Below are 22,148 nucleotides of genomic sequence, written 5' to 3' on the forward strand. Positions count from 1 at the left end.
TAAATTTGCAGCTTTTTTTTCTGCTCTATGAGGACAATGCCTTATTTTTATTTAGAAACTTCAGTGCTTCCAAACCCCTTAACATGACTCTGATCTTACCGCTTCCCCTCCCAATTTACTCTTTTGTAAACAGTATCTGTCTTCCACACAGGAACTTAGGAAATTAAAATGTTTAATGCATCTCTGATGTATGCAAAATTAGCAGCAATACAGCAAATGAGATTTGATTTACTTTCTAATATACTGTGAAATAAATAAATAAACACACATTAAAAAAAATAAAAACATAATACAGTAACACAAAAGTTCCTCCTTTCCAGTGAAGTTCTTACCAACGCAATTACAAGGTTACGAGGCACACACTGCTCCATCATCTGCATCCTCTGTGCAACCAAATGGGTCTCTACAGAAAAAAGGAAACCTCCTCATCCTACGAGAAACTGCAATGCTTTTGTTTCACAGCACTGTACCCCACTTTGAACGTTTTACAAGCTGAGCTGCCTGCGAATCGAACAAGCCAGGGCCCAACACAGAGGTGGCTCCTTGGGAAGGAACAGAGCCGGGGTGCAGCTGGGGTGCACCACGAGGAACTGAACCCCCTGGCCACGGCCGGCACTGCAGAGCATCCTCGTGAAGGGCACTGCAGGAGGCACCAGGTGCAGGGCAGGTAAGGTAACTAGGCACATTAAAAGTGATCAGAAAAAGTAAACGCAGAATATTGTCTATGATCCCCAAAATATTTATGTTTATTTTGTTTTGCTTTAAAGTTCCTCATCTAAATTGCAAACTTTGGGATAAAGTTCACAGCAATAAACCTCTATTTTCATCTCTGGTCCCCAGCATGTTAAACAGAGACCACGGATCCAGCAATCCAATCTCCATATATTTTACTCTCAAAATATTTCTTTTCTGGCCACCAATCTTTAGATCTCCTATTGGATTTTGTTTTCATAAATGGATTTTTCCACAGAGCTGGCAGAAAATATATTTAATTTCAAATTTCTCTAAACTGAAATAGTCAATATAAATGTCAATGTGCATTTGTGCTGCACAGCCTTTCAGGTGACACAAACTTCGTGTTTCAGAGCTGGGTGTGGGGGTGCCTATTAGCTTGTTCCATATCTGTACGCTTGTTCTAATATTTTATTTAATAAGTACTGCTAAATAGCAATGAAGACTCTTTCATCTACTAACTTGCTTGTGATTTGAAATCCTGGTAATTAATAAATTATTTCTCCTCCTTCCAGAAGGATACGCAGATAGCTCCATTATGACACAAGGGCGTGTGGAACGACGCATTCCCTGTGCCCAGTGCAGCGCTGCTCACCTTGTCCCCACTGATGACACCGAGCGTTGGCTGCTTGCCGTGGCCCTGTGGTTGAGCTCAGGCAGCTCAGCACCAGCAGCCCCTGAGCCTGGCTGGGAGCGGGCGCGTTTTGCAGTTGGCAGAGGGCAACACAGCTGGAGCGAAGCGTTCAGAAGGGATCGCGCTGAGATCCCCACGGGTTGGTGACGAGTCTCTCCCACGAACTGGAATATAATTTAAAATGTCTCTAATACAAAAGCCACAGTGCACCGTGAAACTCCGAACGAAAGTAACCAGATGTAAGATGTTAGCATCTGATCACCTAACTTTTAATGCTGTATTTAGTGCAAAGAATTTTACAATAAAATAATGGAGTTCCAGGGCTGAGGGTAGGGGAACTTCTTAAAACTGTGCACACCACATCATCAAACACAACTGGAACAAGCACAAGGTTAGCTTAACACACACCTACCCTGCACCTTTCTCAGGAAGGGAATCCTTTCAGAAGCGACCCTCGGAGTCTCCCCAGAGCTCTGCATACTCTAAAACGCCAGTTTTATTTTCATAATAATAGGCAGAAGATAACTAAAGCTCTGCAAGGTTCCCCAGCACTCTGAAAATGTGAAGTATTATTTTTAGAACATCAGACCAGATATGTGCTGCCTTTCAGAGGCATGATCCGGAGGAAATGCATTATACATTTAAGGGAAGTGCTCGGGAGTTATTTCGGGTTGTTCAATTTTCTTGCTTTTTGTACCTGCCACAGATTTGAGTCAAAACTGATTTCCCTACAATATACCAGCCTGCTCGTTGCCACAAACAGCTCTGTGCGGAGCAAACACGCGTTCTCCCCCTCGGATGGCAAGCCCCCCAGCTCACACGCTCTGTCGTGAGGGCAAACTGTGCCGTGGAGCTGCAAATGTCGCTCTGGTCGGGACAGGCCTGCTCCCAAATCCTGCTGCTGTCACAGGCCCAGCCACACCATGCACTTCCTAAGTTCTCAGCTGAGGAGAAGCTTAGAGGCTTAAGAAAAGAAACAAACTGTTCCTGATGCTTGTAACCCCTGACAATAAGACAAATACATTTCTTTAGACCATGTCTAGCATATTCAGCAATCAAATTCCCAGCTCGTTCTCAACATAGAAGCGTGCAAACTCACATCACCAGCTTCTTCCTTTTTCCCTACAGTATGTGGTGTAGTTGTAGTATCAATTACTCAAACAATTTCAAACCATCCAGACGCTAATGTCATTAGTCCACAGAGATTCTTTTCGAATAATTTACATAGAAACTGCCTTTACATGCTAAATGAAAAATGTTCAGACTTTGGCGAATGGAATTTGAATTACAATCTTACCACATGTGGTTCAGCTTTATTCATGCTATTTATTAAACAAGAAGAAGGGGTGATGCAGTCAATTACAAAGCAATTACCTGAACAGTTATTGCAAACCTGTGCTGTGCAACAATTATCATTCCTTGCACTGAAGAGACAGTTGCCCTTGACTTACTCGAACTTGTCTACATGCCACCTGCCTGTCACCCAAAAAGGGGTCCTGACCTCCACTTATGCTCAACTAAGCCCAAAAGAATCCCTTTCTGTTGCTTCTGGTAGGCTTTGAAAGGCTCTGCACTCAGTGCTATGCTTTCTCTGTTCTTTCTTTCCACAAAATTGCTGCCGAAGGAGAAGACAATACTGGGGGACAAACTCCCTCGACCAGGTAAGTTGCTTTCAGAAGCTGAGATGATGGTAATACTTCGATAGATGTAAACCTTCAAGATGTTTGATGACCGTGAGGTCATCCTGACCATTCTTCCTTTCCATCATGGTGCTTCCACAGAATATGAGACATTTAATAGATAAGGAAACTGAAGCTCACAACAGAAGATAGCTTACCGAACTGCATCATGTATTAACACAACAAAATAATCCCAAATTAAATACACATTTTTTGCCAAATTAATATGTACCCCCACTGTACTGCAGAGTAAGTCCCTGCTTGTCCCACATCCTACTGATAATCACAATCCCCTTTCAGGAATTAAAAGACAACGAAGTCCCAATGTCAGACTGTTTTTCAAACGAGCACCAGAAGCCTCACAGGAGAGTACGTATGGTTTAAGCAGGAGGCCAGGAGAGCAAAAGAGATTTGTACTTGAAGTAGCTCCCATTTCTGTTCCCTCTTCTATCTCAAGTTAATTATGTGTTAGGGTTTAAGCCCACTCAGGATTCCAAGTAACTGTAAAATGAGGCTAATCTGTGTTTCTAAAATCTAGTACAAAACATAAGGGTAGTTAAGGCAAATATGTTAAGTCTGCTGTACACGTGCCACTATTGCTTCAACATTTGCAAACAACGAACCTACCTCACAATTCATCTTTCACCGAAATTCAACACACACATGCTCAAACCAAGCATGCAATTCCAAAAGCTCTTGCTTTTTACTTTGCTTCATAACATTGATGCATAAATCTCAGTTGTTGCCATTAACTCTATCCGAGCCAGAACCATGACATGCCACAAATCAAGATATTTTCAAAAAGAAAGTTCAATCTGTCACGTTATGAAAGGTAGGTTAAAAGCAGGTTTAGCAAGATTAAAGATTCCTTATCCCACTCAAATTATACACAGCCAATGGTGGAAGGAATGAAATAAAAAGGGCAAAAGTCCTGAAAATGCAATTTACTCCTTCTATTTCACTCTTTCTTCCTTAATCATATAAAATCAAAACCAAACATGTTTTACCATCTGGTTTGCGTCCAAAACAATGTATGAACTAATTGAGTGTAAAAACTGTTGCTTTGTGTTACATCAGTTAAAGTAAATGTAACAATTGTTCTTTCTACCTCGCAGCTCTCTGATTTCTACTTTTGTTACAATTCAGTCCATTCTCAATATGTCATTGGAAAGACTGTTTGCAGAAGGAATTAGAAGAAACAGATTCTTCATCTCTTTGTGACTTTATTTTCATTTCTTTCATTCTGTTCACATTTAGCAAGTGGCTCCATCTGGAAGCCTCCAAGTAGCCAACTGCACAGACTAAGTGACTATCCGTAAGTGCAACAAGCTTTCACCTGGTAGAAAACATTTACTTATCTTGAAGAAAACTGCATTATAGTCTTGAGATTTAATAATTTTCCCAAAAATATTCATTTATCAGTTACAACAAACCTTTTCTATGAAGTTCATTCTATAGCATGCATAAAGGAACAAGAAACAAAGTACGCATTCCCTGGTAGAGAGGCATCTTACCCAGCACAGCCCTTCAGCACGTGCTTCATTTAAGAACAGGGAAAAGCATTTAAGAACGTACTTACACTTGTCCTTACCTGCAGCTCCTTACCCTCGGCTGCATGTCAAGTGCTTTGGAATTCTGACTGACTAGAAATACCGCGCACAGACAGAACGGAACATTAAACGTGGGCTCAAGGCGCTTCAAGAGAGCTGTGATGAAGGTGGTTTTGTGGTGTGCTAGAGCAATGAGAAGTAACACCAAGCCTCCGTCTTCCACCTTCTGACAAAGGCAGCACCCCCTGCAGAGCACGCCAGGACAGCTGACCCCAGGGCTTCAGGAGGAAGAGCGCTTCTCTTCCCACTTCTCTTAATGCAGTTCATTGCATTAGGAGCTTGGCATGGGTTAGGCCATGCAGCAGGCAAAGCCAAATGGTTAAAAACGTGTCTCTGAACATCGGCAAACAAACAATTCCTGCATGCACCTTCCCTCCAGGACACCAAGGGCCCGGAGGCTAGCCCCCTCGCTGGGGTGGCTCCGAGCGCTGCCCCCAGGCCGTGCAGACCTGGCCCCGGCCTCTCTCCATGCACGGTCAGAGCAGCGCAGGCACCGCAGAGCCACAGCCTGTGGGACCACCGGTGGACTCAGTGGCACTGTAGGTACTGAGATTGAGGCCTCCCAGAGATGGAGACCTTCCTACTGTGCAGCCATGCCTAATGCCATGCACTCCTGAGCAAAATATGTGAAAACAGCAAAGCATTCTGCAAGGTTTAGACTAATTAAACGTCATTTCTACACAGCAAGGAAGGCTCTACACATCTTTGTCGTCAGCACATCCCCACAATGATCTGCCCAAATAATAATTAAAAAAAAAAAAACACAACAACATAGTCACATACAACTCTTTCGGGTTTCTTTCCCAAAGGAGTCTTAAAAGACTTAATAACCATCACAGGTTCTATCTGAGATGCCAACAATAAATCCTGTCAATAGTCCCACTCAGAAAAATACATAGACGCAAGCCAATCACCCGCATCTCAGCAGAACCTTCAGTTCTGAAACAGCCAGATATTGAGAAAGCTTTTATTGATTAAAGTTATCAACCATAAAATAAGCTAAAGCAATTAAAGGATTAGGTATGTTACAGGTTTGTTGCAGAATAAAAGCTGTTCAACACATATAGGGTGCTAGAAGATGCCAAAACCCACAGACGTTTGCTGTGAATTTACATTACTTTAAGTGCATACATTAGGATCCCTATACAGAAAACGAATTATTGATATGTATGTTCCCTTCAGAAGAGGTTCTCAGGTGACTCATTCTGATTTAATGGTAATACATATTCCCCTTCAGAAACTGTAAACCAGCTCCTTGATTTCCCCAGCACTACCCAGACGCATGAATCACTAAGATGCCAGGATGACCTTAAGGGTAGTTTATGCACAAACAAGAGATTACGGAGCAAATGTTAGTTAACCAGAACGGGGAGCTAATGTCTGATGATGCTAAAGCCTAAAAAGCTAAAGCTATTAGGTGAGGAAGGTTGCAGGCAGTCCCAACATGCCTAGCAAGGGAGACCAGAAGTTCTGCTGACCCATCTGTCCCCTGGAGCCCTTCAGCAAGAGGGAAGGTGGAGGAGACAGCAGAGCACACATGGCTGATCAGGACAGGGCACCAGTTGTGTCTGGCATGTGGGGAAGAGCAGCAGCAGCAGCACCCCTATTGCAGTTTGGTTTATCCAAGCACAAAGCACTCGCCTTGCACTATGTGTGTCTTGGTCAACCCCAAAGCAAGCACACCGGCACTGATGTTGTCTCTGCTCAGAGACCCTTTACATGGGGAGAAAGTGTTCTCCTAGCAGAAGTTCTGAGAGTAGAGTTGAGCCGTGAATTGTGTTAACAAGTTGGAAATCAGAGATGCAGGACCCAAACCGTAGCTGGGGAAATGCTCTTATGCTCTGCGCCCTCTAATGAATTATGGGAGATTAACGGAGATTTTGCTTAGAAATCAGCTGGCAGATGATTTTAAATACTTAAAGTCATCTATGAAAAAAAATCTTAATAGCAATGATAAAGAATAGATTTGTCTAAAAACTGTCACTATTCCCAAGCAGTTTTTCTCTCTTGATTTCAGGGCTGTGCTTCTTTGTGTTAATGTATGCATGTATGTGTGTAATATTTTCAGAAAGCCTTTCACATTAAACTCTAATTTCTTCTCCAAAGCCATTCTGCAGTATTTTTCTGGAATGCATTAAGCAGCCTGACTGAACAATGTAATCCTAATTAGTTTGCAAACTACACAGCTCACCTCTGAGGGTGAGTAAAGCCCATGTAAATTAAAGTGAATTGGATCAGACTGTCCTAGGAATAGTTTTCAAGATTAGTGCTGCTTGAACGTGTGATCTCAGAAGTTGCTTTCACCCTCCAGTAATAACTTACAAGTAAATTTCACTGACAATAACAAGGAATTGAAAGATGTAAAAACATTTTGTGGTTTAATATTCAATTATGGGTTATTTTACATAATACAGAAAAGCCCATTTGGTCATTTACTAACAGAAAAAGTCATCTTAACATGCATCCTCAGCTCACAAGCTGTAAATTATGCTATCATCACCATGGTTATACAGCCTGCGTAATAATCAAGTTTAGGTACATTGCATTTTGAGACCCCAAATGCTTAAGAAACCTTTTGTAAAGTTTTGACAGTTATGTTCCAGGGTTTATGTAGTAATTGAATAATCTAAAATTTCCATTCATGTCCTTGTGGACTAATCTGTAATAGCGTTAAGGGACTGTTATGATAATAATTAAATACAAGTCCTGCATGCGAAATTGATATTCTGCATCTCCATCTCCACAAGGGAGTTTCTCTCTTAATAAGATTTAAATGAAGTTATACCTTTTTTTTTTTTTTTTTTTTTTAAAGGAATTCATAAAGATTATCATATTGTACTGAGATAGCATACATCTATATATGAGAGAAAATGATATTTCAAATATATGAGTTTAGCACATTCATCTTGCTCTCTGATCTCTCCAGTCTTAAATTAGCGGTCTCAGACTAAATCAAAACCGATGAACCAGTCTCACTGATGAGCTGGGACTGCTGAAGGTGGCCCTCATTGTTCAGCTGATAGCACTGTTCCCTCTGCCACACAAGAATGGAAATGAGAGGATGTGCACTTACGAATGCTGCTGCTGCTACAACCATTGATTTTTTTTAGAGCACTGGATTCATACCAGTTGTTTGGCAAAATTGCATCACAGATAACACTGTTCATGCTCAGACAGCAACTCAGCCGGTGAGTGGTTTGCCTGAAGCCTAAGAAAACCATTTTCTCTAACATCTCTTTAGGCACTGGGATTTGGAAAGAATAAAATTATCTTCAATATAGCATAAAGATCAAGAGCACCCATGCCATCCGTGCAAAACACAGAGGACAAGAGGGAATTTACTACAAAAATACAACCTCATTTTAATTTTAGCAGCAGTTTACAATGAATTCATGTGAACGTGCCATTTACAGACAACTGGAAAGACTCATGCATAAGAAAAGGCAAATTCACTAGCCGAAGCAACCATTTGTAAATTCATAGCAGTACCAGTCTGGAATTATGTTACAGCTATTTCAACACACTCCTTACTATTATTTATTAGTTAAAATTTTTAATTATGTGAATTGATTAGGAACATATCACCAGGGATCCTAATTAATTAGAATTTTAAAAAGGATCATGGACTGGAGATTTTTAATAGATTCCATAAAGAATTGCACAAAGATGTATGTTAAGGGAAAAGCCAAATTAACTTCTCCTTTTTGGTTTTATCAAGCCTGTTCTAACAGGATTGTGGACCAGATTAACCAAGTAATGTCCAAAACAATTATTCACAGGGATGCTAAGCAAGGCAATAGTTTAAGCATTTCAAGCAGTTATCACTTAATGTCTGCTTGATTAGTTTATTTCTCTTTCTAGATTTTGAAGATTTTCTTTACCTTCATTGTCCATGCACACCAAATCTTTTTATATGGTACTGATAAACACCAAGGTCCCCAAGTATCTGGTGAAAACTTGTTTAAAAATACTTTTTTCTTATTCTTATCCAGAACTTGGAAAGATGTATAAGCCATTATATTCATCAAACTCAGGAAGTAATTAATTATAAAATCTACTAATACATACGGTGTTTCAGAATTGGCTGGTCAGTAGTTTTATGGGCCAACATGTTTCTCCTTCTTACCTACTAGATGCAACTCTCAAAACTCAATTTGGATACTATCCGTGTTCTTGGCTCTCATCTTTGTATTTTTCCATCAGTATGACTATGATGCCTATTTATCTCCTGGCTGCAAGAATAGCAGAAATGATCTGGCAGTGCCACAAGGCAGACAGTTGTTTCATGCCCTGTTAAACCCTAATATGGTTAACGACAATATCATTCCAACTTTAAAAAGAGCCCTTTTTATTATTTTAAATCTGTTGTCTATGTGTCAAAGTAAAGAACATCACTTCCAATTAGGATGGCATCAGAAACAAAAACATAACTCTGTCCATGAAGCGGCATTGCAGAGTGTCCTGATGTAGCAATTAAGATGGTTAAAAATACATAATTCTTTCCAAGCAACACTTAGAGGTCAAGAAAATTACCTTTTTCTACATGGTTCAGAACTCAGATCTGTAGTAATTATTTAGATGCAACGCTGTCAGCAAAATGAGATAGCAGGTAGCAAAAAAACATTACAGCAGGTTGGTAAGAAAATGACCCATGGTGCAGTGAGGTGGAGCAAGCCTGAGCTCATCCTACAGGAAAATCTCTACAGCCTTTAGAAAAGATAGGAACACAGTAAGCTGTTTTAGACCCAGACTGTTTTTTTTTTTTTTTTTTATTACCGTGTCCATTTTTGTCTGGCTTTACCTAGAATTAAGTCAACAAAGCTGAAAGACAAGTAAAGGAGGACATACTCAAAGTACAAGAGAGATTTCTACAATGAATCCAACTCTTCTAGCTTCAAATGTATGCTTGAGTTAACTTCCTCATCTTGACCTGAATCTCTATTTGTTTGTTCACGCAAGTTTATATTTTCTTCTGTCTTTCCTTACATAAATCACTACACTTGAATCATTGCTTCCTTTGGAGGACCTGATACCCTCAGGGAAAAAATGTTAATTTCTTTTCAACATTTAAATGATCAGTCTGGATTTTGATACTCCCCTTAGTGCTACTTAATACATAGATTTATGTAGAAATTTTCTTCCACCAGTTTTAGGCCCCAATAAAAATTCCATTAATCATTCACAGGATAGACTCAGGAACCAGATCCATGCACAGTCATGGTGTTACCTGCTGGGAGACCTGTGAATTCTCCATCCCTTGCTATCTTCAATTTAAGGTTTGTTACTTTCTAGAAGATAGACTTCAGTAAAATAGAAATTACTGGATTCAGTGAAGGACTATTTGAGTTAAATGTGACAGGCACAGACATTCAAGAAGTCAGGCACTAATGGTTGATCACTCCATCTTTGAAAAAAATGTTAGGAAGTATTTATTTAATAATGTGTATGTGTTGTGGCCAATGGACACCGTCCTATAGCTAAATTTTGCGGCACAAGTTTTGGTATTCTGCATTGTTAAAGTTCATGGAAGTTAATTAAATCCAGCTCTGCAAACCCTAAACAAAAACAAAGCGCAATTTCTATTATGCTGACTTTTTTGGGGGCTTGTCATAATAAAACATTGTTATTGGATGTAAAAATTATGGAACGAAGTTATGTCTCCCTCGTGTAATATAATGAAATCCATTTAATACTATTTTAAAACCAAAAACCTCATTAAAACAGACAGAATGTAAGAATGACAAATTACCTACCAGGAAGCGTGAGCATGAAACGTATTCCATACACTCGACTGTTCAGAATACCACACACTTAATTCAGTAATGCAGCACAGATGTCAAAAAACAGCACAAATCCTGAAGCCACTTTGGGAAGTGTAGGGTACTAAACACCCAGACACAAGAAAGATTAATTCTGTGTAAACAGATGCAAAGAAGGGCCCGCAGGGGTGACATCAGAGAGCTTTGCCTACCCATAGCTGAAGCTGAAAGCTAGCGAAACTTCCATCGTGGTAGGAGTAGGTGTGAGGTACAGACATAGGAAAAAAGAGCCATGGGGGGTGTTTGCTTCTGCAGAGGCTGCATTTGACAGCCACGGAAAGTAGGAGTAGCAGTGCACATGTCCCACATGTGTCTTACAGGCCACACGTCTGACAAACACATTTGGAAGAAGCCAATCTTCTTCCAAAGGTGTCTGAGGTTTCATGTTTTTCAGACCTAGGTGTAATCAAGGCCAATATTTGTGTATTCATCCAGAATTCAACACAAGGTAGGGCTGACTGATACAAGCAACGCTCCTGTTACAGTTGGTGACAGTGTAGGTGTAGCATTATCAGACAAAGCTTGAGAGAACTAGTCAAACTTTGCCAGTCCTTAAGCAATAACAATTACTCTAAAAGCTACAAATTATTCTGTATTATGCCTATATAACTGGGTGCAGCCTCAGATCCACAGCAATGCTCACATTCTATTAACTACAAAAATCAATATAGCTTATACAAATATATATCCTTTCAACTTCACTATTCATTTGCTGAAATCAGATTATTTCTTAATAAAACAGCTAAATTCTACTATTAAATGTTTTAATACCCTTCTACCATTTTGGCCGAAAACTCAGTACAAATGTAGGGAATACGGTCCTATTGTCTTGAGAACTAAGCTGGTAGAAGCTTTGCAGTTGAACTTCAACCATCAGAGAATGCAATTCCCTTTGAATAGGCAACTTCATGTTAAAAGTATTTGGGGAGCCATTGCTTTTTAGCCCACCTATCATTCAAAAAACAGCCCCTCTGTTTTCCTACCTCCACTCCTTGGACTTTCAGTTTCATGTGATCCTCTCTGGTGGTTTTCCCATCTTTCCTTTTTTTCCAGCAATATCCATCTTTCCTGTATTTCACCTTCTTCCTATTATATAGGATCATAGAACCATTCTGTGGTCTGAAAATAAGAAACAATTAGGAATTAGATAAAGAAAAAAACACTTGCAAGAGAATTTATGAAGCAATATAGTGCAGACCAGCAAAAGTCTCTACAGAAAAGCATTATTTCATATTACCCCCAAAAAAATCACCTTTTGTTACGGTAAACTGGATTAACTATGTTTTACAATCTGCAAAATTTTACTTGAGAACCTTGTACCTAATGAAGCGTGCCAATGGTTGATATATATTTTAAAAAAAAGAAAAAAAAAAGTAAGGTAGTCTGTGTCTTCACAAGACATACTATGCTTGGGCTTAACTACACACTGAAAATTAGAAGGAAAGAATGGCTAAGGAAAAAAATGACTCCTTTTGTTCGGACAATCTCCCTTTTTAATCCATCAGTAGGATTAGATAACATACGCCTCATATGCAGCACCAGAATATGGATGTTGGCTTCATAATGCAACAAACAAAAAGGTAAAAAGAAAAACATTAACTTATACATTGGTTTCACTGTTCGTATCAATGATATGAACAATGTTAAATCAATGTTAGGCATGGAATAACTTTATCCTTTTTGAGTATCATCTTGACTTCAAAGATGTATGAAAATATTTTCCTCTTAGAAAGTGCATTGATGCTTTAGAATACCAATAAAGAAACATTGACATTTGTCCAATATACAGGAGTTAGCATCTTTCTGGTGTACTACTATATTTCACAGAAATGTTTGCCATATGCTAAGCCAATACACAAAAGGGGCATTTCTGCTGTAATATTAAAAAAAAAAAATCACTAAAAGGACACCATGCGTCTCATGCAGACAGCGGTACTGTAGATGCTGCAAAAATTTACAGTGGTACATTAGTCACAGTAATTTGGCTTTAGAACACCAAGAACAGAAAGAAAAACAACAACATTAGAAGCAGAAGCAATAAACAACTTTCAGAGAAAAGATTTGGCTGGAGACATTTGATAAAGTAAAACTCCTGAGCCTACAGAAACAAAACAAGTTAACAGAGAGAAGCCTTCCCAGAAGCAGAGAGGGAACCCCCAAACAGCACACACTTCGCACCTCTTGTGCACGTCGACTTTGGGAACTTCATCAGCAAGGTGCTTTCAGACAGGGCAGAGCATTCTCTGGAATTGTTAGAAGCTGCTGAATATTTTTAAGGCCAGATGAGAGTTTCAGTCTAGCTTCCAGCCAACACAACTAAGCTCTTTAAATAAATAAGCCAAATTAAGTAGTGTCTGTTCATAAATTATTGGCTTGTGATTTCAAAGGCATGCCAAAGGTGTAAAAAAGAGTGCCTGGGCCAGCTGGAAAGGCATCTTTTTTCCCCTCCCTCTTCTGCTACAAACACTCCAGGCGCTCTGGTATAAGCACCAGACCAGTCTTCTGCAGGTACTCTCCCTCCATTTTTCTCCCTCAAAGGCTACTAACAAAATCCTCCATTTGAAGACAACCGCCTTCACCAATGTTTATCACACAATAATAGGGCAGTAACGCTGATGTAAATGCTGTTAATTATAGAGTAACTCACACCAATGTTCTATTAAGTGCATAAAGCCAACTTACTACTGAGGAAATTACAGTTTTCTACCACCATAGGCGAGCTGAAATTACCTAGGATCAACCAATACCCTTCCTTTGTCAAAACAAACACAACCAGCAATCACGGAAACTACCGTAAAAGCCGTGCCTGTCCCCAGTCTCTGCATGTCAGTACCTGTTTAACACCATTGTAAAAGGATGCCCTGCCTCTTTTACTCCCAGTGTTTTCCCTCCACCAAATTAAGATGGGATGTGATCAGAAACCGGACAAACACCAGAAACCCAGCCCACAAAGAAAAGGTCCTTGCGATCACGGAGAAATCTTCATTCATACTATGCAAATGAAAATACAGTATTTTATTTCAAATACAACCAGTATAATAACAGTCCGTGTGTTCAGCTAGCCAGACAACCATGGTTAGCAGTGCAAAGTGGAGGTTTGTGTATCGGACCATTTGTCAAGTCCTCCAGCCTCCCAACCCTGCTTCTAGGCCTGCAGTGCTCTCTCCAGGAACTTGCACCGGGTCTCAGGCAGGCGAAATGGCGTGACCCGGTGTTTGCAGTCTCTTCTCAGACACAGCACGCTGAGGGCCGACAGGGTTTGTGTGGAGCCTAAGCCTCGCAGGCCGTGGCAGCACTGCCAGGAGCCCTACACGCTCACGCTCCGGTTGCTGCATCTGTTCCTTCATGTTCCTCCCCTGCCCTACGCCTCACGTGTAACCCACCCGATGAAAACCAGCACCTTTCCCCCTCCTCCTCCCAGCCACTTTGAGCAGAGCAGCACTAAGGACTTCTTGAGGCTGCTGTTGTTCTCCTCTCCTCTGCATCACCCTGAAAATAAACACTCAGTGTTACTGAAACTCCAGTGTTTATGTGACACTGTGGTGTAGACAGTGCGGGATTAATTCAGTAGCGATATTACATATCTTGTTGCTGTGTTTATTCTAAAAAATTCCAGTAATTTCACGTCAGCTCAAACTCTCCAAAACATCAAAGATTTCCATTTATCATAGTCTCAGAAACATGCCCTGGCTTACAAATTACCTGCATTCTTAGGTAAGTAATGAAAATACCAGCCTTGTGGCAGGCCTGAGCAGCACTTGAGTGCTCGAACTTACCTCCCCTCGAGTCACGGCACTCATAGCACAGGCATTTTCAGAAAGTGTACACTAGACTTCATGTCTTCCAGCCCCTGCACGTGCGGCCTTCCCCAGGACAGCGCGGGCGCCGCACGAGGCCGTGCCCGTGGCCCCCTCAGCCCCACGCAGCTCCAGCGGCCTGGCCATGAAGGCAACTTGTTGGCTGCTATGCACTTTCTCACATTATATGCAGCACTATCGTCATTAAGGCTTTGATTTCTCCTTTAAGCATGCTGATTTGATATGCTGGACTAATGACACGGTAAATCATTATTGTGTTGATTTTTTTTTCTAGCTGCTTTGCAAGGTTGCAAAGACGACATCGAGTATATTGATTAAGTATGACAAGTTCTACATGCCCGCTTGGAGGACTTGAAAAATTTTAATGTGTGAGTGAAATGCTCCTAATTTCGTGTTCAGTGCCACAACGGAGTGAGTAGCTGAACAGACCATAAAGCTGAGCTACGCAACCTTGCTGTGATTTTGCAAGGCTGAAATAAGTTTTTTGTTGTTTTATTTCTGTGATAAAAAAGAAAGTAGTAAGAGGTCACTGGAAAATAGTTAACAAGATTTATATGAAATAAAATAAAACACAGTGAAACAAAATCTCTTTAAAATCTCTGGAGCAGTTGTCAATTCTGATAGCAGTGTATCAAGTTGGTTTAATGCTCATAGAAAACAGCTGGTTTTTAAAGATATCTTCATAAAATGAGAGGCAATTTTAACCTGATACACATTGCTACTATATTTCTCTTGCTGTAAGAAAAAAAATAGAGAGGGAAGATCTCCTGTGCTTATCTCTCTTGCACAAACACAGCCAAGAGCAATAAATTGATGGTTGCAGCAGGACTCGATCGAGATCTGATAGCAATTTCCAGGACACACAACGGGTATGGCTTGAAAGCCAGATCTCCTCTGAAGGTTTTGCTGGCACACGTAACTTCAGAGATTTCATTCACACCTTCCAGAAGACGGGGAAGAAGCTGTAAACCTGAGCGCCAACTATCCCGGGACTGTAATTCCTTACCAGTCTACTCCAGTTGTGTTTTTAAGAAGCCTGCAACTAAAGTAAGGTAGGGTTGTCTGCATGGCATCAGTTACAAAAAGCAATTGTTTTCCTTCGTATTAAACTCCACCTGGAACCACAGCAATAATATGAAGTACTAACACATTAACAGCAATTTACTTTATTTGATTAGCTACTAGTTTGCAGCTACAGAGTGTTCTTTTCATTAACGTAAGACTAAATTGAAAATAATAAAATAGTATTTTAATATTATTGTACAGCAGAAAGCAAGCAGGAATACCCTAAACCAGTGAAAGCATGTTTGCACGTTCCCCCAGCAGTGTCAAACACTGAAGCTGCTGGAGTGGCCAGCCTGTGCTACCCCTTCCTTGTCCCCAGAGCTGGGAATGGCCATGGCACAGCTCAGTTTTGCAAGTTTTGCATTGCACGTGACTAAAAACTTGTGGCCATGACACAGCAGCATGATCTCACAGCAGGTCACCTCACCTATATTTGTCACACGTCAAACACCGCGTTACTTCACTTATTCCCTCAAGGTGATTTTCCAGCATAATGTGGAAAGGTCAATAGCATTTTTCCCTCCACTCAGAATATATTTGTTTTCAACGAGGCAAGACAGTTTGTTGCTGTTACAAAACAGGCAGCAAATGAAAGGGAAGAAGGGACTGGAATCAGGTGAGCGGAGCAATCCTAACACACAACTCAGCCCCAGCAAAGGAGACAAGCACTTCGCTTTGCTTGCTCCTACTGTAAATTACTGCCCTACAGAGAGGCTGAGGAATACCAACAAGGAAACCTTCGCAATGGCCACCATCACAACTGCTCGGTGAGCAGCAATGCAAGCCCTGTCCTCACATTCACAAAGCCCCCACAGCACCCTGAGACCCGCTGTCTACACAGCAGCTAGGCGCTAACGAAGGCAGATGCATCACTTTCTGTCTTCCAGAAAGCTGCGTAGGAAAAAAAAACAAGAGTGAATCCCTGAGCCCAGAAACAAGGGCAGCCAGGCTTTTTGCAGAGACGGTGTAATTATTTCTGGTCCCACTGTGTGGAGCTTGCAGGATAGTGTACTTGCTTACAGACCAAAATAGCACAGAGCATGTGAAGAGTGAAGTCTCAGCTACAACTTTGAATTTCCTTCCTTTTATGAGCCTGTGGCATTTAAAAGCTGCCTGATCTCTTTTTAGGCTTCTTGTTTGTGGCCTGGGGGAAGGAGGGAAAAGGACAGGGAGAATAATTGCAGAGCAGAAAGCCTTTTGTCTTAAGTATTGATGAGATCTGAGATGCTTCCCTCTCTCCTCCTGTTATTTACCACCGTGGCTCTCAGATAAATTGGCACAACAGCGTAAGAGCTATTTTTGTCCAAATTGTTCCTGCTGCAGCCAGGGAAGAGATGCTAAATTGCATTTTCGGACTTATTTTCCAAGCAAACAATCACGCCTTGCTGCTGACGGACCCAGTGGGATGGCTGGTGCTCCACCTCCAGGTGGGCACCATTGGGGCCACAGAGCCCCCAGAATATCCTATAACAACACCGAGGTGGTGACAGTGTGCCCGTCCGAATGGGGGGCACGAGGCTGCTCCAGGGAAGACTTCACAGAAATGGCATTTGGGGTTTGGCACCCTGGCCCCATACACAGGACCATGGCTGCCGGAGTCTAGCCGCGCATATCTGCTCCCGGCTCTGAGTCCTATTTTGAGCAGACCTTTTGTTTGTTCGTTTCTTTTAATAATGTCATTTACTTGAATAATAAGAATCTAAACCAGTTCATCTTGTCATGAACATGAAATAGACACAACGAGAGAGTAAAGAGAAAACAAGTTAAGGTTAAGATATTTTGGTGAGCTGATGTTTCATATCTGCTTCTCTGCTGTGCTCATAAATTAAAGCCCCTGTGGCCTAAATGACCAAGATGTTCCCTAATCATGTTAATGCAATGTTAATAAGGCTGTTCAATGCAACTAGTTCCCTCTAAATTGTCCATAAAGATTTGGTAAATGTCAGACATATCATTTAATGAAAACTATGTTTTACTGCCTAGGGAGCTCCGGTTGCTGAAAGGGAATTGTAAATATTGCAAAACTAAAAGAGATTATTTATTTTTTTTCCCCAGGACAACAGAAAAAGAACCCTTCCTCTAGAAGGTCCATGTCTCTAAAATTGATTTTTTACTATATCATCTGATATTTATATTTCAATTGCCTGTCAACTTGGATATTTAAAACAGCTCAGTTCTTTACAGCAAAAATACCAAATCGAGTCTGGAGTTTCTCACAGCAAAGAGCCAGCAGGCATCAGCAACTCGAAGCTTTCCAGCCCAGAAACTGCTTCTACACAGCATCATCACAGTGAGATGAACAGTGCTGCAGTGAGTTTCAGGCCACACAAGTGGGGTGAGAGGCTGTCTCAGCAAAGCTGGTGAAATCCTCTCCTGGATGGTCCTAACGAGGCGGTCAGGCAGCCAGCACTCCTGTACTGCTGCTACGTGCCATTCCTCCGAGCAGGAGAGTGATGCCAGAGGCAATACAGCAAGGCAAGACCGAACCGGCAGGTAGAGGCAGATGATCTCGGCAGGCAGCCCTACAACAACTTAATACTGCTAGGAAAGATCTGCCTTTGGATGTCTATCCTTAGAACAACTCTCGTGCTGTAAATCATGCAAAGTTTCTACCTCTTGCAGACCAGGAAGGGCTGCTCTGTTCCTTCTTGAGAAGCTGTTTAATCCCTTCTCACCCTCAGCTGAGAAGACCGCTGCAGCACAGGCACGGAACAAGGTGGATGGGGAAGGTGGTTCAGGAAAGAGTTACTGTCACAAGAAATGTTCTGCAAGACTGAAAAAAAACCATACCTCAAAATATTCTTCTCAAGTTAATTAAACTAAAGAGAGAGGACTGAGAATACGATACTCATGGGAAATCACATACCGCTCTGAACACGCTAAGAAAAATAGTGTGTGGCCAACACAGGCCATTTTAAAATAACACAGAATGTACATAATAACATCTGAAAAGAATGATGCAGTCCCCTAACTCCCTCATCTGGTACTCAGTCAATTTGCTTAAAAGCATCATCTATTTAGTTTATGTCACCAACTTGCTTCACTTTGCTGGAAATTGCATTCAGTCTATTCCAAACCGTACCTAACGGCATCAAAGTCTTTTGAAGCTCATCTGTCAGCAAAGACCCACTGCCTATAACTTCCCTGCTCGCGTCCTGTTTGGAAGTGGAGAAGGGAAGGAACGTGCAGTGTCAGGAATGAAAACCTACACAGAAGTGGTGGTGAATTTGTGAATGGAGAGAAATGCCAGGAGCGAGTGCTCCCAGATGCCTCCCATTCACATTAAAGCAGCGTCATGCAGAAATCCAAGCAGGCATGTTTTTATCTTGTAGATAAGAATCAAACATTCCAGATGATGGATTTCAAATAAATATCTATTAATTTCTTTTTTTGTGCTATGTGCAGCATTTAAAGCCATTGTATCACAGCTCTTACTTGCAGGGCTCGGAGGGAACACGCGGTGACTGTCAGCTGCAATTCTTTCCAACTGACATTAAGATTTCAGAAATACCTCATCTTTCACTTCTTGTTTTTACAAGGGAAAAAAAAAATCTGATGACAGAAATTATTTCTCCCCTGAGAAATGCTGCTCTAAAAGTCCTCATTTGCCTTGACATTTCCCCTCCACGGTGCCAATCGCTTATCAGAAGATTAAAGTCCAAATCGAAAACTAAAGGAGGAATCTCCAGCAGCAACAGACCAGGATTTCTCAACCCAGCTTTTTAGTGCATGCCTGTAGCTGGTCAAGCAGACAGCCAGAATCTGTGTTGTTTCAGGAGGTCACAAAGATTATCTTCTCTGCATTAAGGAAGAGGTCACCCAAAGGTGAGGCTCAGCCATAACACCTTGAAGAGAGGGCAATGCGTCACCGCACTACCCAAACACCTGAGGGACACTGACACCTGCCTTTCCCCCTGTACCTGGCATTGTACCTACCCCACACACGGGAGCTGCGGTGGGAGATGCACATGGTGCTTCACTCTCTCCCCCCTTCTCCTCGCAGCCAGGAAGGAACATCCCTTAGCTTTGGGTATGGGGTAGTCTTCCAAAAAAAAAACCACCAAAGATTCTGCAAATTCAATAGCTTTGTGTGAAACAGCAAAGTCATATGGTGACTTTTGAAAACACAAAAACGTATTCAAGAAATCTGCCTGGCTTTGCATGCCCTTGCTACCCTGGGAGAGGAAGCTAGCCATCAGGGAGCAGCCTCCACCCTGGCAAAGCAAGCGTGGGGGCACGCTGCTCCTCCTCGGTGCCAGAGCGAGCCCTGCCCCTGCTCACAGCACGCCCCAGGAGATGCACATCGTTTTCTTTGTTAGGCCAACAAATGTTTCATTCCAGTAACCCCAAGGGAAACAGCTTTATTCAGACATAGCTCTCTTCCACACAGAGTTTTAAAACAGTATTTACACAGTCTAATGTTTTTAGACTTTGGGGAGCATGTCCATCACAGCTGTATCACTGGCAGATCACACATCAGAGGCAGAAACTGTTTTTATAATCTATTTCTTTCCCCTCCCAAATAAAACTCTTGGCTTTTACCCTAAGGCAATGACTCACACTCACCTTGGAAGACAAGAGATCCTAGTTTATGTTCAGCCTTTATCAGCAGGACCACAAGTAAAAGAAAAGCCTGTTACAATAACTTAATACAGATTTCACAGCATCCACTGTGGGCCCAGCAGTATGTCACCTTGCATGGAGAGTCCACCATCCTATCCTTTACAGTCTCTGTTGCCTGCACTTGAAGTTGAGATGATTAGTGTGACAAGTGAAGGAATTCCAAATGACATGTTTGAAACTTACCTGACCTTTGAACTCTGCCTTCATGAAATACAGACTTATGAGGGCTTTTTATCCATGTAGGAAGAGATGCAAATCCCACAAAAAATGTAAATACACCGGATTTTTTTGTCTTCAGCATTAAATAAAATTTGCATTTAAAATAAAAGTGACTTTATTTCATATCTGCAATATCTAAGAGGTTAAAGTCTAAAATAACAGACTTAGCAATTTTATCCATAGTTGCAGTTAATGCAACGACTAATCCCATCAAGGGGACATTAATTGGTGTCTGGATGCTCCTTTTCATAGCAGCAGTAGGCCATAAAACTTAATCCTTACCTCCTCTTTCCAGCATGTAGCCTCAGTGTTCATCAATGAAACTAATGCTGTTCATTAAGTATTGGAGTAATTACATACTGCTCCAACCAAACACGACTGAACAAGCACGTATCAGTACAAAGGTAGCATTTTTATCATATCACAGGACTGTTTATGGGCTGCCAAATAAAGCATTTTAGGTAAGGTCTGGATACATTTGGACCTCCACGCAGCCTGACCCGGAGCTCAAACCCCACCGTGGTCTGCACGGCCATGGGCAGGCTCCGAGGTGAGTGATGAGCAGACGGCAGCGGGACGACAGCGCAGCTCAGACATTTAATCATCCGTCTAACTGTGTCACGGACCCGGCGACGATCCACAGTCATCGACCCATCTTTCCTGATGAAATCTGCCAAAGGCGTGCACGCCACAACATGAGGAATGTCTCAGACCTGCGCGCTCCCCAAAGTCCTCAGCAGGCTGCAGAGGGGCAGCCACAGGACATGTGTTTCCATTTAACAACTGGCACCAGTCAGCACTGTTACTCTTTACCAAGACCTATTTGCATGAATGCACAGGAAAAACCTGCACGTTTTCACACTCCGTACTTGCTCTTGATACAACTGGAAAGGAAATAGGGAACAGTAACAATAGCACTAATAATAGTAATATAGCTAATGATAGGATTTGACTTCTCAGTAAACATTTATTCTGCTGTCATTTACGCTCAATGATATCGTGTTTTGTTGCCAAAGACTGAGCTCTACAGAAGATTCACACAGCATCTTTGCATCTCATGGCTACTTGGTCTGATTAATCTGATCACTAAAAATTCTCTTATTTCTACAGCCGCTTAAAAAAGCAGAGGGGAATTCTGTTTAGTCAATGCCAACGCTTTTTGAGGTTGTGTTAGTTTTTGACACAAGCAACGACCATCTTCCCCCACCATCTCTGCTTTGGTTTCAGGAGCCCTCATAGCTCCGTCTCCCTCCAAAGCATCATCTGGATGTCATCCTTCTCCAAGTTATACCTTAGGGCATGTCGGAGTAAGAAACACTAGTCTTGTGAAAGTGCCAACAGTGATACTTAGAGTACTCTTTTTTTTTTTCAGAAAACAATTTCTAGGTGCCATTATGATCTTGAATTGCCCAAAATATTGAACATTAAAAACCTCTCAAGGAATAAAAATGCAAAACTCAGGCAGCTCTAATGCCAGAACTTGCATTGGCAATACCGCAAAATATCCCGGATAACAACCGCTTGTTCTTATGCCTCCATCTATCAAACATTCTTCTGGATTCAAGTATCTGCATCTCTACAACATAAACATATCCCCCAAAATAAAATAAACATCTACTAAAGAAATGCTTCATTACAGAGGTTGAAAGAATTTCCAGGGAGTTTATAGGTTAAGTGTTACTTTAAATCACCTCGGTAGTTTGATGTACTTTGCTCGTATAAATATATGCCATATTGATTTGGGAGCACTGGTCTATGCCTTCCAAATTAGCTCTTCAGTAGAGCAACCTCATTCAAAACCCTTTATGTCAGGGGAAGAACTTCCATTAGCTTCAGTGGATTTTGGAGTCCAAACAGAGCCTTTGGCTCAGAGCACTCCCCATGTAAATACAGACTCTATTAGACATTGCCTAGGGTGCAGTTTCAGAATGTGTAAGTGGTTCGGTTGC

General features: G+C 41.5%; 1 protein-coding gene across 1 annotated transcript in view; it reads right to left on the reverse strand.

The window, feature by feature from the left end:
- The window catches only part of CAMTA1 (calmodulin binding transcription activator 1), a gene marked incomplete at its 3' end in the record, with an annotated part of 330,178 nt that overhangs the window by 188,887 nt on the left and 119,143 nt on the right, over positions 1-22,148 (reverse strand). Inside the window, exon 5 of the mRNA XM_084300275.1 lies at positions 11,458-11,593. Coding sequence (XP_084156401.1) covers positions 11,458-11,593 — 136 coding nt within the window. The remainder of the gene's footprint in view (positions 1-11,457; positions 11,594-22,148) is intronic.

The sequence above is a fragment of the Netta rufina genome, assembly GCF_964035555.1.
Source record: "Netta rufina genome assembly, chromosome: 22".
Lineage (NCBI taxonomy): Eukaryota > Metazoa > Chordata > Aves > Anseriformes > Anatidae > Netta > Netta rufina.